This window comes from Seriola dumerili, unplaced genomic scaffold (genome assembly GCF_002260705.1).
Source record: "Seriola dumerili isolate Sdu_G_001 unplaced genomic scaffold, Sdu_1.0 BDQW01000149.1, whole genome shotgun sequence".
Taxonomy (NCBI): domain Eukaryota; kingdom Metazoa; phylum Chordata; class Actinopteri; order Carangiformes; family Carangidae; genus Seriola; species Seriola dumerili.
In genome coordinates this window covers 6,301,733-6,317,264 of record NW_019174404.1, presented here as the reverse complement: position 1 = coordinate 6,317,264, position 15,532 = coordinate 6,301,733, and the positions used below count along the sequence as shown (strand labels likewise).

Sequence of the window (15,532 nt, the reverse complement as noted above, 5' to 3'; positions counted from 1 at the left end):
CTTGTTCCTGATGGGTAAAAAAAAGGTAATATAGTCATCTTACAACAATGCTATTGCACCATGTTTTTATTGAAATGATCCAATGTTAGAAGACATTTAATGGACTTCAACTTAGTGTCCGTTCAGAACCAAGTAAAACAAAAAAAAAAAATCAATAATCCATTAAAAACACTCCAATACGTAACAAGTATGACCGCATACATTGTCAAATAAATATTTGCGCCTCCTGATGTAAAATACACCATTTCCACTTATAAATTAAGGCAGAATGCAGTTTATTCTGACTGCCCCTAAAACAAATTCACTTGCATCTTTCATGCAAATCCAACTAGACTGCTGAGAAAACTAAGCAGTAACACAACGTAAGTAGAAAAAAGAAATTATCAAAAAAGATGACAGTCCAAGACTACAACAAATTTCTATCACCTGCTTTGAGCAAGTCACAAAGTATTGCACAAAGTTAAGGATTGTGACACAAAAATAACATGGAAATACTAAAATCAAAAAGCACTTAAGACCAAAAGCTGAAGCTTGTGATGGAAAAATTCCTTTCAGAGATTAAATAGATTAAATATGCATTTAATGAAGTGTCAGGTGAATTATTCTTGGGGGGAGCACGGGGGGTGATGGGGGTGGTTAAAAACGAATCCTAAAAAGTGTGAGCAGGTACTGTTCCCAAAAATCACTTGCTATTTTTATCACGGAGTAGTTCCTCTGTTCAATTTGTGGTCAGGTTAAACAAGAAACAATTACAGTACCAATGCTTATGCTCCACCTTTCAACCACCTTAGAGAACGAGACGGGCAAGACAATTCCTCACTAGCAAAAGACGACCTGTGATACGCCATTAATCTTTTCTAAACAGACGATATGAGAGTGTTTCACTGTAAACAAAGTCCTCACTAGTGAAAAGTAAAAACAAACGAGACAAAAAACATCAGAGCACTGGGTTTGGGTCTAAAAGCCTAAATCTTCATGTAAACTGTCTTTTCACCGTGTTATCAGATGCTTCCCTCCCCAAACAGCCAGGCATCAAAAAGCAGATAAGAATAAATAATCCTGACATTCAACTCACAACCGCTGAAAAGACAACTGTTTCTAAAGTGACCATGTATAGCTTCAATGCGTTGATCTCGTTACTCTTCAGTGGTTTATACTGATCTGGCTATCTCAGAAATGTTGCCTCGTGAAATGTCTGCAGGACAATCGCTTTCCTTCAAGTCTCTGTGTACAGTTTAAATAACCTCACCTCAACTAACATTGGTCCATATGTTCATCTTTCTAAAAGTTTAAGCCTGTTTAAAAGCCTCCAGCAGAAACAATGTGTAACGGCCTGTTTTTTCTTTCCTGCAAATGTACTGCTAGAAAAATAACAGAACAAAACTCCAAATCAAATCTAAAAAGGTAAATAAAAAAAGAAACAAACCAAACAAAACTTTCAGCAAAAAGAAATAAAATTTAATGGTTTATGTTCAAAGTGAAACAACCAAAACAAAAAGGAAGAAAAGAAAGTAAATCTAAACTGAAATCATTAACAAAGGCCATTAATTTCTCTCCAAACTTGAGATAAACACTCGTTAAAACAAGTTTGTAACTTACATTGTAACAAATAAAAATCTATTCTTCTAGAAAGAAAGAAAATCCAAACAAAAAGAAAACAAATTAACTCAAAATGAAAGAAAAAACAAAACAGAATGGCAAACTGAGCCTGAATGATGTTTCTCTCAGTCAGCATCAGATATAGCCTTAGTACCTCTTCAAAAAAAAAAAAAAAGAAAAAAGAGAAAAAAAAGTCCAAAAAGATGTGAATTTACCTTGCGAAAATCTGTTTAGAAAAACTCTTCTGGGGTTATAAGATCAAATCTCTCCCTGTCTTTGGTCCATCTTGATTCCCTACTCATTGACTGGGGATGATTTTCAACAGGACTCTCTTTAAATACAACTTAGAAAAAAAGACACTTTACACAGGGATAACAAAACAAAAACATTTCCCTCCAGAGCTCATCGTTTTTAAAACTGTTAACCTGGGCGGAGGGTGAGCAAAAGTCATAGATTAACATCGAAAAGACTGATATTCATAGTAACCTAAAACAGATTGGTTAAAAGTGCTTTGCTCTTAGATTGACTCTAGACAGTGAGTGGTATTGTAGGTCTGTGTGTCCACTGGATGATCATTTAAGGCATCTATTTCTACTTATGATGAGGATCCAGGACAAAGCACTGCTTTCCCAAAATGAAACAACAACTGGCTCCTGGCAAAATATTGTTCTTCACCTTCTTTAGACTTTGAATTATCCACTAAAATGTCAACACTTGGGAGAACAATTTGCAGGGCTTATTCTCCTTATACTCTTTCAGTGCACTGTTTGCCTGCCTCCTTTATCTAGTCCCCACAGTTATACATGCAACACATAACGGACAATATTTTAGCTTTTTAGATAATTTTCAAACGTTATCTTGGGGGTGTCTTGGGATTTTGCCCTCTACATCCTTGCCCTACAAATTAAAACTACTGAGTGTCCTCAAGCCCCAAGCATGAGTATAAAGATGGAAAGAAAAAAACAAAAACAAAAAAAAAAATCAGTCTAAACACTCTTTTAGACAAGTACAAAGGTGCAGAAGAGTGAACGTCTCATTGATCTCTGAATACACTAAAACCCAAACTGATGTGCCAGACTTTGCAATCTTTTGCTCTTTCAAATAAAAGCCTGGCGCAGGGCATCTCCCTCTCTCCTCTACACCTGATTGTCCAGCTCTCTCTATTTGTGGCCCTTGTTGGTCTTAAAGGACACTTGCAGTATCTTGTCTCCGAGCCGGTAGCCGTTCAGGCTGGCGATGGCCATGGCCGCTTCCTCGTAGTTCGTCATGGTAACGAAGCCGAAGCCCTTGCATTTGTTGGTGTTGAAGTCTCGGATCACCTTGACGTTGGTGACGGCACCAAAGGGGCCGAACATCTGCCACAGGATGCTCTCGTCGGCGTCCTGTCCCAGGTTGTAGATGAAGATGCACCAGCCTGAGGTGGAGTTCCCAGGGACACCGACACCTCCCATGCTGCCCATGTGATCAACACCCATGGGAGAAAACCTGGAATGGGAAGTTTTTTACTGAGCCAGGAACACGTTATATACATATTCAGACGCAGTCAAAGACAAGTATGTCTATATACATTTAAAAACTGTTCCAATAATTTGTTTAGCAAACTTTTCCTTTCATGTTCACTATGCCCCTCACCTAAACCGCTGCGCCTGGTGATGTAACGGCCCTCCGAACCGCCGTGATTGGTTGTGGTACAGCTGAGAAATGAGCTGCGTGTTCTTCGCCTGGTTCGGGTTGGCAGCAAATTTCACTGTGATTGGCTCAGAGGCCCCCGGTGGTTTTTGGCCGTTCAGGTTTTTGACAGCTTCCTCCGCCTCTGCCCGCTTGTCAAACCGGATAAAAGCCACCCCACGGGACACACCTAGGTAAGAGAGAGCGGCTGGTGACTGCCTATACAAACAGCATGACTACTTTTCATATATGGCTGCTCTCTGGTTATTACTTTTTTTTTTTGAACACAGAGGCACTATGTGTTACTGCAAAGAATTTTTAAAAGCAAGGAAGTCATTCACCTGTCGTACCTGTACCCTGATCAACAAGTACCCGGGAGTTAATGATGCGTCCATAACGTGAAAACATGTCCTCCACGTCCTTCTGGGTCATGGACTTTGGCAGGCCGCTGATATACAGGTTGGCATCCTTTATTGTATCAGAGCTGGGCCGTGCGTATGAAACCTGGTAACAGGAAGCAACAAACGCATGATTAAAACTCTGATACACATGAACTAAATAAGGTAACAAAAAAAAACTATCAAAAGTACAAGCACTTTAATCTATCGAACTTTTGACATTCTAACAAATTTTTTGGACTTTAGGACATAATATCAGGTGTTTTGAAAGTTGCAATCATCAACTCATTCATATCCATTTATTAAAAACAACACTTTTGGACTCTATTAAAGAAAACTAAATAAAATGATCTGATAAACAAAATGTCACCCAAGTGGTTTTAAGTATTAAATCTTCAGGCTGAGCAAAAATGAGTGAAGTCAGAAGCATAAAAGAACATTACAGCCACAAAAAAATGAAATCAAACTGATCAAAAAGGTACTTTTCTTAGGAATTAAATTCATGAAATACATTGAATCTGACAGAATGTGTCAAATAAAATAAGTAAAATTAAAGTCAAACTCAACAGACATGTCAGATAGGGCAGTAAGTGAGCTGTAAAAGCAGTATCACTTCCTCGGGCTGACATGTACTAGCTAGTTAGCGGACAGCACAGGAGCCACAGGAGAGTTATATGACATGACATCTTTGGTTTGAGAATTGTAGAACACCTTATTGCACGTTACCTTGATAGTTTTGGACTGTAGCCTTAGTCCATTCAGTGTACTGATAGCTCTGTCTGCATCACTAGGGTTAAGATAGTTAACAAATCCGTACCCTAAACTGTGGCCTAGAGAAAAAAAAAGGAAAACAATAAAATAAAACAAAAAAACGTTGTATAGTTCAAAAAAAGCTGCAAACAAATAAATATTTAAAAACAAAAACAAATCTTAACATTGCATGCTAGTCTAAACAAACAAACAAAGAAACTGTCTACAGTTAAACAGGGTTGGACTGGTTGGAATAAATAAAACAAGTCTATGGTGGTGAAAAACTTTGTGCAAAGTACTACCCCAAGTCAAGCAGGAAAATCTATTTGGGATATCTTTCAAAGAAAAGTTACATTATAAAAATCACTGAGAACAGAGAAGCCTGAAAACACTCTTTAGTAGATATCCTGACAGTAAAGATCAGCTAATTCGAAAATGAGTGAGAGGCCAAACTAAGTCATAAGGCTGGACCACCACTGATAGACTCAGAGGTTGCCACAACTTGTAATTTTTTTTTTGGCCAAGTCTGTAACAGGAACTCCTTGCCATTTCAAACTAAATCTTGTGTTTAAGCGTCGATCAGGTCTGTCACAGGTCTTATCGCTTCAGAGCGTAGCATACCTGCGACTTTGTCTCGAATCAGCTTGGCAGACTCCACCTCTCCGATGCTGCTGAAGAGGCTCCGCAGCTCGTCCTGCGTCATGCTCTGAGGCAGGTAGTTCACTATCAGGTTGGTCTTGGCATCCTTCCCCTCGTCCCCTCCCATGTGGTCTTCATAACCGTTTGACATGTCATACACCTCCTGCAAGTCAGCCTGGTGGGCCGAAAAAACACAAAGCAAGGTAAGCACATAAAGTATGCAGAGCTTAAAAAAAAAAAAAAAAAAAAAAAAAAAAAATTTTTTAAAAAAAAAAAAAAAAAAAAAAGAAGAAGCTTTTGTAAAAAAATTAATTTGTTTATTAACACAAAAATATCAAAAAAGCAATTACACCTACACAGGCAATAAGGAAAGGAGCAGATGCTAAAGGAAATCAATTCAAACAAATCACTTTCAAATTAAACTGCCGCCTGCAGCACAAAGTCGAAGCAGATTGAACAATCAGTGTCCCATACACGTCCTATAATTTCTACTCTTCAGGCATCACTGACCTCGCCTAAACCCTGCTACCGCCTACAACCACATTACATCACTGGCTAGGATACAGCAACACAGAAACTAGAGCATACAGTGGGAACATTAAAACAACAGGAGGTGCATGTTTTCTGAAAAAGCACCCATTTGAAAAAAATTGTTAATGTTTTTCCCACATCTAGTCTTTAAAAAAAAAAAAAAGGAAAAAGAAAAAGAAAAAAAAAAGGACCAATCTGTTGGTGGCTAATTCATGAAAAGCAAAAACACAATTGTCAGTCGACTGGAAGAACCAGGGACGGCATTAACTCCTGCATGAAAAAGCCCCTGCTGCAATGGTTCACTCAGAAACTTGAAGCAGTGGAGTTTGGAGGCCAGACTGCCACTAATTGGTGAAACGTACGCAACACTTTATTCATGAAAAATTCATTTCTTGTTATTTATTAACATTAAAAACAAAGTTAGGCTTTGTTGCCAGCTTCCTGACTTGCTTTTAAAAGGGGCTCGAGTAGGAGAGAGTCAGAGTGAGTGTGTAGCAGCTGCGATGAGAGAACAATGTGCATGAACAAGAGAAATTAAACTGTATTTGCTGATAGTTTCATGGGAATTTCTTTCCAAAGCAGAAGTAACCAAACACTCAGCTGAATGTCTACTTTGGGGATAGTCAAGCTGTTGTTTTCAGTCTCTTTCCAACTCTGTATGTCATTCATTATATCCAATCTAACATCAAAGTAATGCCACAGTAACTACAAAAAAGAGTTGTCATTTCCTTGGGTTTAACAATTGTTTTTTTTGACTAATTAAACAGTAATGTGCAAAGGGGACTTTTAGTTCATAGTTTATTTCCTGATTCGACAGTTCCTGGAACTTTTTGAAGGGTTAACAGTGTCTGTGCAATTACTGTTTTCAATACAGCAGAATAGAAGGGGTCTAAAGTTATAGGGCCACATAATGGCAACTATTACACGAGCATGTGACTAGATTTAAGATGCAAATTGCTCTCAATGAAGTGGTTTACACTAAGCCAATGTGATATTTAAACAATGGCATGCAATATAAAGTCTGCACACAGATGGTTTGCGTTTGCAAAGTAGGTAAGTCCCCAGATTACCTCAATCACATGTCAGACTGCAATCTAGTCTGATAACCAGTCTGAAGGGTCTGAGATGAGTTTAGTAAACAATGGAAACTGCAATATAACTTAATAATACATTTTTTAAAAGTTGCTTCCACTCTCTGTTCAGCAGATTGTCATGGTGGACACATTTGCTGGTGGCTGAAATGGGATCAGGCTCGAAATGGGAACCAGTCCAGCGGTCAACCTGACAGAGGTCCATTCATGCAAGAGAAGGGTTGTGATTGTGTATTCTGGTGGGTAAGATACACTGCCTGAGAGGATGAATGAGAGTCCTGTGTTAACCAGTCAACATAGGCAAAGCTGGTGGGAGCTGGCGTGCTTGTTTGTTTGTGATTTCTCTTAATGCCATCTCACTTGTACAGAATATAAAATCATTAGTTCCAGCAAAATAGCTGTACAGCCGTGACATCTTTACACACATTTATAACAAGGCTCTGGCCATTCCAACAAGTCTGTACATTTCTTGCAAACAAATAAAACAGTGCTACCATATAACAGTACATGAGCTTTCAATTCCTTGTCAAGAACCCCATCAAAAACATCTTATCACACTGCTAACACTCAGTTGATATGGTTGCATACTGTAGTATGGTTTGAAATGGGAGCTGGGATCTCATACTCACTTTCAAGTACTTAATGTGTCCTCGACGAACTGCCATGAAGACACTTCACTGCTCCTGAGGCTAGATGGGGATAAGACAAAATCAAACAACTTAGTCAATCAATGTGGCAGCGATCAAATAGCAAATCTTTTGGCTGAAGAACATGACACAAAGACCAAAAAAAGAAACTTGACAAACACCTGATACCTTTTTAATAGGCAAAAACACAACATCACCAGAGAATAACAACATTTTGCATGGTTTTAACCTCTTCGTATGGCAATGGAGAAAAGTTTGATGAAAAGGTTATAATGAGGGCGGATATTCAAGATAACTCAATCGACTCTTCTGGCTTAACAGTGTTTTTTGATTTCTGCTATAAGTGGCACCAAGGTGTGGTGCAGATGAATGACACTACAAAGTGGTGCACATATTGTGGGAACAATCTGATAAACAAAGATGAGAGACTGTCATTAATTACTATTGGCTTCTTTGGTAGTCAGTTTGCATCATTTTGTGGATTGTGGCACGCTTACATTATTTCCTGCATGCTGCTCTGTAAAGTGCTGAAGAATTTATAATGTATAATCTTGCTGCACAAATGACCCGACCTTTTATTTCCTTCCTTCTATACACACACACACACACACACACATTTAATAAATCTGAATACGCTGATTTGTAAGGCTCCTCAAAATTACAAGAAAATTACAAAATAAAACGTCCCAGATGACAACAAAGCAGTACATCTCTACAAGATAACTCTTGATTACTGAAGCATTGGTCAGAAACAAGAAAACAGAAAGTATGAGTATGTCGTGGTGCTTCAATTTAATGGTGCTCCTAAATTCAATTTAATGAGCACCACTACTCCCAGTGGAATCCCAGTCTGGTGTGCCAGTATTTTTGTATAGTATCCAGTGAGAGAGGGGCGTCAAAGTGGAGCTGTCCTCTGCTACTACAAACCCCGTATTAATAGTGCGCCTTTGTTTTTTTATTACCGGCCAACAGCACATCAGTTCAGTTCATGAGTTGCTCTCCATCTAGGAAACGTGCAGAGGCCTGACTAGCATTAGCAGGCTAGCCGCTGCATGCTCACCTCTCTCTGAATAGATAGGTAAACAATATGTACAACCAGGCTGGACAAAAACGGCATAATATTACTATTGTAAACCTTATAGCAAACCAATGAACACAGTCACTCACATTACGAGGATAGCTTACGTGGCGGTCTCTTGTCGGCTAGCTAACGTAAAGCACCGTGGCCCTATTTTAGAGAGCGTCAGATCATTGCGTTTCTGTCCCCGCGCCTAAACCCCAGCGGCCTGCTAACAGGCCACGGAGGCTAATGTTAGCCACAGCTACCTAACCAGTGGCTCCAAGGGCCGCAGGAACGGCACGGCAGTCATCTGACAAACCTAGAAACAACGAGTATACAGCTGAGACGGTTCGAGAAACATTTGTCAGCATTTCAAAACTTACCAGCTTATTGGGGGGGTTTGGTGTTTCTGCTTTCTTCTCCTATTTTTTGTCTTTCTTAGCGACGTTCGATTCCCTCCAAGTCGACCTCACGTAGTGGAGAAACAGAGGAAGGAGCTACGTGCCGAATCCCGCCACGCCCACTCGCGTCCGACCACGCCTCTGCAGAGGAGCCGGTGAGGTCAACAGCCATGGGTAACAGTTTATTAGGAGCACCTAGCTGAAACTAAAGCAGTGTAATACAACAGTCTTGTAATTCAACCACCTTCATGAAGGTAATAATGCTCAATTTGTGATCTATGAGGGACAAGTGTTCAGATCAGGAAGTGATGTGTTTAATCAACAGCTCAGTGAGAGCAAATTAGGTATAGCCTAGTTTTAGTTTAGATTATTGCCCCCCTCAGAAATGTTCCCTGTGACAATTTCAAACAAACACAACAAAACATTAGTGTACACATAGATACAGTGAAAAACAAGTGTTCTGTTTACAATAATAATTCACTAACAATCTGGGTCAACACAAAAATTACCTTACACACCCAAACACAAGTCATCATATCACATTGATTTGTTTAATAGTGGTAAGGGAAGATATGACAGAGCTCCAGGCATGTGTAGGCAAAAAATGATGATGGCAACAATCCATAGTTTTATGTCACATGTTTTGTAGTGTGCTGGAGTAAACCTGCATTAATTAACAGTAGTGAAACAGATTAGAGATCACACAAGTTTGAAAATCAGGAACAGTAATAATAATATAATATTACAGTATCTGTGCACAGTACAGTGCTGTCCCATCTGTCTTTAGTTTTTGTCCAGTATGTGATATCTGGTAAATGGCTGGTCCCTCATCAGCTGTGCCACCGTCAGCAGCACAACAAACTACAGGAAAAGAGTAAAGAAAAGAGAAGAGGATTCTGGTAAATTGACTAAATTAAACAATAATTCACTTCTGAAACTTAACAGAGAAACATTTATCATTGGAATAATTAAACACCACAATACATCAGCAATACAGATAATTAAAAGGCAATTTATTTTACCAGTTGCTCAAATTACTCTGTGTAATGTGAAAGAAGTTGTAGTGGAGAACCTACAGAGAATTATCAGTTCGTCTCAGCTCTATTAGAGTTTTTTAGTGTCTTTAAGATCATTGTTTTGGTTTAATAGCCCATCTTGTTACTGTTTTGGTTCATTCTCACTGCTCTCCTTGGCCTTGTTTCAAGCAGCAAGCAGCTGTTTTCAGTGAAAGTACTGTGCACTGCAAGAGCAATAATGATTTGTATAAAGGAACATTAGTTGATTTTATCATTTATCATAATTGGCAACAATTATGATAAATGTTTTAGATGTTTTTAAGCAAAAATGCCAAAAAAAAACAAAAACTGGTTGTACCTATTTTAAGTAAATATTATTTTTACACTACTATATACAGTACTTTATACTACTACTATAATACTGTTTTAAGTATTTAAATTTACTGGTTTTCTTAGTCCTCTATGAGATTTTTTCTGGGGGTCTGTGGCTGTTTGACAAAATAATTAATTTTCATATGTGATGATGAGCTTTAGAAATTTGTGATGGGTGTTTTCATTGTTTTCTGACATTTTATTAACCGAAGGATTCAACGGGAAAATAATCCTCAGGTTAATCAGATTAATTAAAATAATCATTTTTTTCAGCCACAGAATGTTAACTGGCTAACAGGAAATGGCCAACAGACACAGTTAGTGACAAGCTGGTGAATATAGTGGAGCATTTAGCAGCTAAGGATCATCAAGAATTGTTGGAGACTCAAACAGAGCTAAAAGGAGAGTGAATATTGGACTTCACTGGGTAAGAACCATGACAAATCACTGCTAATGTTGCTCTGTATCTGCTGGATGTGCAATTAGGCCACTGTGTTCCACAACAACTTTATGATGATAATGTTGTGCATATAAATTCGTCAAAATAAAAAAAAAAAATCAAATATTGCAGTTTTAAGGAACTGCCAATCTAATAATAGCAAAAGTTCCTCTGTGTTTCATTTTTCAGTTAGTTTGCATATCAAGTCTATACAGAATAAAAATGATGATGTTACGCACCTCCACCAGAAAAACCAGTGGGGAGCCCCAGATGATGAAACTCAGAACAAACTGTAAAGTCATCTCCAGCTTCACCTGGCAGCCCTGAAAGAGTGAGGCATTAGAAACAGAGAGGACCAATCCAACATGCATGCTGGGGTGCTTTTGTGTTCATGTGTAGTGGATTTATCTGGATGTCTACCTGTGGGTAAAGTTGCCATGGCTGGTCCACAGTTCCATTGCAGGAGGGGAAAGTAGAGTTGCAGCAGCTGTGAGGAACACTGAGTCCTCCAGTTTGGTTAAACCAGGAGGTTTCAAGCCAGTCCCTGTAGTCATGGACACCACAGCACTGCAACTAACATGGATCAAAACACAAAATGCCCAGTCACTATCGATCAATATGAATCTTAATACAAAATCTTAATATAAAAATATCTGTGATGGCAGCATGAGTTCATGCATGGATGGCTTGAGGCCTGAGGTTTGGGTTTTGTGGAGATGAGATGGAGCAAGTTAGGGCCAACTATCACTGCTAAGTGTGACTTGAGACAAACCTACCGATCTCTACTGTGAGCCTAAATATCTCTGGTGGTCACTTCAATTCTTTAAGTGAAATTTTACAGGTAAAACCCAGTGGTCCCCTGACCCCTCAGTCCCTTGCCAGAGACAAATACTGAATAGTTTTTACTCCACTTCATGAATCTAATGACTTAAAAGATTCAACAGAATGTAAATTAATTAATAGTGGTGTCACCATGGAAATGCTGTTTTTAATGCATCACTGTTGATCCTGTTACTGTATATAATACAGAATGTAGAAAAGATGACAGAGTGACCACAGTCTGTTGTACAGGCTCATGATCTACAGTTACTACATGGACAAACATAGGAGTACATATAAAAGCCCTGTTTGTGTCCAGCGTCCTCTGCTGGTTGCAAAGAGAAGTGAAAAAGCTTACAGCACCTGGTATTCCCAGGCGGTCTCCCATCCAAGTACTAACCAGGCCCGACCCTGCTTAGCTTCCGAGATCGGACGAGATCGGGCGTGTTCAGAGTGGTATGGCCGTAAGCAACAGTAACAGAGACAGACAGGCCTTTTATAGGTCACTTAACACCATGTACTCATATTTGTACATGTAGTAACTGTAGTTAGTGAGCTTTAATAACCAACTCCGCTCAACCTGTCATCTTGACAAAGCATATTCTGTATTATCACTAACCCTGATGCATTAAAAACCGCACTTTAATAGTTAAACTATTATTTATTAGGTTACATTATATCCTGTTGGTTCGTTTAATCCACACGGTATCAGTTTAATGTAGTTGAGTAAAAACTACAGTATTAGTCTCTGACATGAAGTGGAGTAGGAGTTTAACGTAGCAGAAAATTGAAATACAATTACCTCAATAAGTAGGCCTACTTAGGTTTGAACTTGAGTAAATGTATTTGGTTACATGACAGGAGTGTAATAGAGAGACTTTATCGTTCATGCTGATGTGCAGTGATTGTATCACTGTAATCAGAGCTTGTTGCACAGAACTTTAAAAAATATGCTCATGTTTCTGTGGACAGAAATATAAAAAGATGTTGCTGATGGTGATGATTAAATAGCGTGTTTGTGTCTAACATTATTGCTTACGGCCATACCACTCTGAACACGCCCGATCTCGTCCGATCTCGGAAGCTAAGCAGGGTCGGGCCTGGTTAGTACTTGGATGGGAGACCGCCTGGGAATACCAGGTGCTGTAAGCTTTTTCCCTTCTCTTTGCAACCAGCAGAGGACGCTGCTGCTGCTGCTGCTGCTGCTGCTGCTGCTTCAGAGGAGACAACATTTCAAGAAGCCTATCCACAATAATTATGAAATCACTTCTGACTGTGATGCTTTTCAATTTTTGTTAAAAAACTGAATATGATAGAAAAATTAAGAAATCCTTGTGCCTAATTTAAGATGCTTTTCCACTTTGCTATATCCAGCAGAAGCTCAGGAGGTTTCTGGATCACAGAGATGCTCTGTTGAGCTGAAAAATGTTACTGAGCTGAACTCACATTATCAGCTGTGATAAAGTTTCCAGACTATCAGCAGATGTACCCACAGCCTGCAGCTTGCTCCTGCTTTCCTTTGTGTACAAAAGGAGTCACTGTTAAAATCCAAGGTGCTGCTCCTGGGACCTCCAGAGCTGTCTGAGGGTCTGCCGTCATTCATGTTGATGGTCACGATTCACATTCATTATGGGAGTTATATATCCAAACATCACTGTTTGGAAGTTTTGCATCATTTCCTGCTTCTTTTGAATTGTTTGCAGACATTTGTAAAACAGCAGCGTGTTGAAGAACCTTGGTAATACAGCCAATATAGCCAACACTATTCAGCATATCTTCTACTGTGGAGATGAAGCTTGAACATAAAAATCAACAATCAGATTTATCTGGTGTCTCTGTAGTTAGTTAGTAACTACAATGCTGCTCACACACTGCTTACACTGAAGCAGCAGCAGCAGCAGCAGCAGCGTCAGCAGCGTCCTCTGCTGGTTGCAAAGAGAAGTGAAAAAGCTTACAGCACCTGGTATTCCCAGGCGGTCTCCCATCCAAGTACTAACCAGGCCCGACCCTGCTTAGCTTCCGAGATCGGACGAGATCGGGCGTGTTCAGGGTGGTATGGCCGTAAGCAACAACACTTGTGACAAACACACTATATAAACTTCACCATCATCATTTCACCATGAGTGTATTCTTAAAAGTTCTGTGCAAGAAGAGCTCTAAATGAAGTGATACAATTAATGCACATCAACATGAATGATTTAGACTTTGCATGACTCTACTGGAATGTAACCACTAGTTCTTATTGAGGTACTTGTATTTCATTCAAGTATTTCAATTTACTACTAATGCAATGTAAAAAAAAACATTTCCAAATGGCTACCAAGATAAATTGGGGGATTTCCTCTTATAGATATCGTTACAGGAAGTGTGCTCCAACTCTGGAGCACACTTCCTGCACACTCTTAGCTACAGTTGTTGCTGCTTGTTTTGATATCCCTACTTACAGTCTTTTATATGCTGTTGCTGTGGATAATGACAATGTGTTGTAGCCTTTTTGAAATGCTATACTTTTTTTGAACATTTTGCACAAACATTGCTTCCCGTATTTAGAGGCCTATATAACTCAGTTCACGAGTGATGGCTGAGCACACTACCTGCTCTTGTGCAGCATCCACAGCTCGAGAGTTGGGGTCCTGGCTGCTGCCTGTGTAATTCTGAAACACTCCACTGAGGGAAGTTGTCTCTGTATCCAGCTAAAACAAAAAGGCAGCAGACACAAATAACATAAACAAGCAATAATCTGTTAACTAATAATCTGATAACCCCAGTCCAGTGCATGTGAACTCTGGTGTAACTTGTATACCTTTATGGAGTGGTAGTAAGCCAATGCTGAAGCCGAACTTTCCAGACAAAAGACCACAACTAGTAGATAAACAAACTGGAGAAGAGCACACTTTACAATGTACAGGCCAAACACTGTCGCACATACAGATACATCATTCATACACACTCTGAGAACCTTACCAGTCCCTGCAGAAAGGTGGAATCTCTGAGGCTCAGCCACGAGCCGAGGAACCCGCTGGCCAATAGGAAAGCAGCGCTGGTGAGAGCGAGGATAGCTGGCATGGTGATGTAGGTGTGAGAAAAAAATAAGCTGCTGTGCCTGTATTTCATCAGCAGATAGACTCCGCTCAAGCCCACCACCAACCCCACCACCTGGTGAAGTTAAAAGAAAGACTGCTGTCGTATTTTTTTCTTGATTCATTATCACATAACAGACAGTTTGCATTGTATCACTGAGACCAAGAACCTATTAAAACAGAGTATAGCTACACCTGTAAGCTGCCAAAGAGCATACTCACCAGACCTATTTTCATATTCCTCCATTACTTTAGAAAAAATAATTTCTTTGTGTAATTCATATAAAACTGAAGTGTGGAAACAAACACTTGTGGATTTATGGAGGCAAAGGAAGCAGTGACAAAATGAGCGTGACCCCATGTGAAATGGTAACTTGATGCTGCTATGCTCCAGTTTCTGTACTGATTTTGATTTCACACAAAATAAAATGTGTTAATTATTGAGGTGCTGATTGGCTGATTTTGTTTTTTTTGAACGGAGCCAGGCAAGCTGCTTCCATCTGTTCCCAGCCTTTATGCTTAGCTAAAATAAGCTTAGCTAAACTATGTGCTCTAACTTCATCTTAGATATGAGTGTGTTATCAATCTTCTCATCTAACTCTTGGCAAGAAAGTGAGCAGATTTCCCAAAGTGTTGAAGTATTTCTTTAAAATAAACTTAATTTATTCAGGAAGGTTTGACTGAGAACGAGCTGCCTGTTGCAACTGAGCAGTTAGAGATGGGGGTTGAGGGCCTTGCTCAGGGGCACCACAGTGGTGGTTATTAGGGAGGAGTGAGGGCAACTGAACCAACAACCTCCTGATCACACAATACTTAGGCCAAACCTGCATCACACATTGTTCATTCTATGCAATTATTATTGTTTATTCTGTGCAATTGGCTCATGGTATCTCTTGAAAATAATGCCTTCAGACTAATTCAAGTTGTAGAGGGATTATTTGCAGGTTAAAATAGAAGCCTGTGCTTTAATATTTAAAGTGTCATGGTTGTGCATGTCATTGTAAAGCATAACCACTATAATA

The 15,532-nt window shown here is 39.4% G+C and overlaps 2 protein-coding genes across 4 annotated transcripts in view; both read right to left on the bottom strand.

The window, feature by feature from the left end:
• Positions 1-2,498: 2,498 nt before the first annotated feature.
• On the bottom strand, positions 2,499-8,861 carry elavl1 (ELAV like RNA binding protein 1). 2 transcript variants are annotated; one of them, XM_022750585.1, is made up of 7 exons: positions 8,767-8,861; positions 7,306-7,365; positions 5,037-5,229; positions 4,392-4,495; positions 3,609-3,771; positions 3,232-3,457; positions 2,499-3,084 (listed from the first exon to the last, which is right to left on the bottom strand). In XM_022750585.1, exons 2-7 carry the CDS (start codon positions 7,339-7,341, stop codon positions 2,760-2,762), a joined length of 1,047 nt encoding a protein of 348 aa, XP_022606306.1. In that variant the 5' UTR covers positions 7,342-7,365; positions 8,767-8,861; the 3' UTR covers positions 2,499-2,759. The 2 variants fall into 2 exon arrangements, with proteins under 2 accessions (XP_022606306.1, XP_022606307.1); XM_022750586.1 differs by having other exon boundaries at positions 3,618-3,771.
• Positions 8,862-9,321: 460 nt separating this feature from the next.
• The window catches only part of LOC111225607 (tetraspanin-3-like), an 8,656-nt gene continuing 2,445 nt past the window's right edge, over positions 9,322-15,532 (bottom strand). Inside the window, exons 2-7 of one of the 2 annotated variants that reach the window (XM_022750589.1) lie at positions 14,395-14,586; positions 14,234-14,308; positions 14,025-14,123; positions 11,032-11,184; positions 10,851-10,925; positions 9,322-9,645 (exon numbers count right to left, since the gene is read on the bottom strand). In XM_022750589.1, the coding sequence (XP_022606310.1) occupies positions 9,568-9,645; positions 10,851-10,925; positions 11,032-11,184; positions 14,025-14,123; positions 14,234-14,308; positions 14,395-14,586 (672 nt within the window). In that variant the 3' untranslated portion in view covers positions 9,322-9,567. Of the gene's footprint in view, positions 9,646-10,850; positions 10,935-11,031; positions 11,185-14,024; positions 14,124-14,233; positions 14,309-14,394; positions 14,587-15,532 lie in introns of both variants that reach the window. The other variant, XM_022750588.1, reaches the window with a different exon arrangement.

Excerpts from the sequence above, each read along its gene's own strand:
- elavl1 (XM_022750585.1), bottom strand. The coding sequence starts at position 7,341 with ATGGCAGTTCGTCGAGGACACATTAAGTACTTGAAA. Across the intron at positions 5,230-7,305 it reads GACACATTAAGTACTTGAAA|GCTGACTTGCAGGAGGTGTA; the intron begins GTGAGTATGAGA and ends TCGGCCCACCAG. Across the intron at positions 4,496-5,036 it reads GATTCGAGACAAAGTCGCAG|GCCACAGTTTAGGGTACGGA; the intron begins GTATGCTACGCT and ends TTTTTTCTCTAG.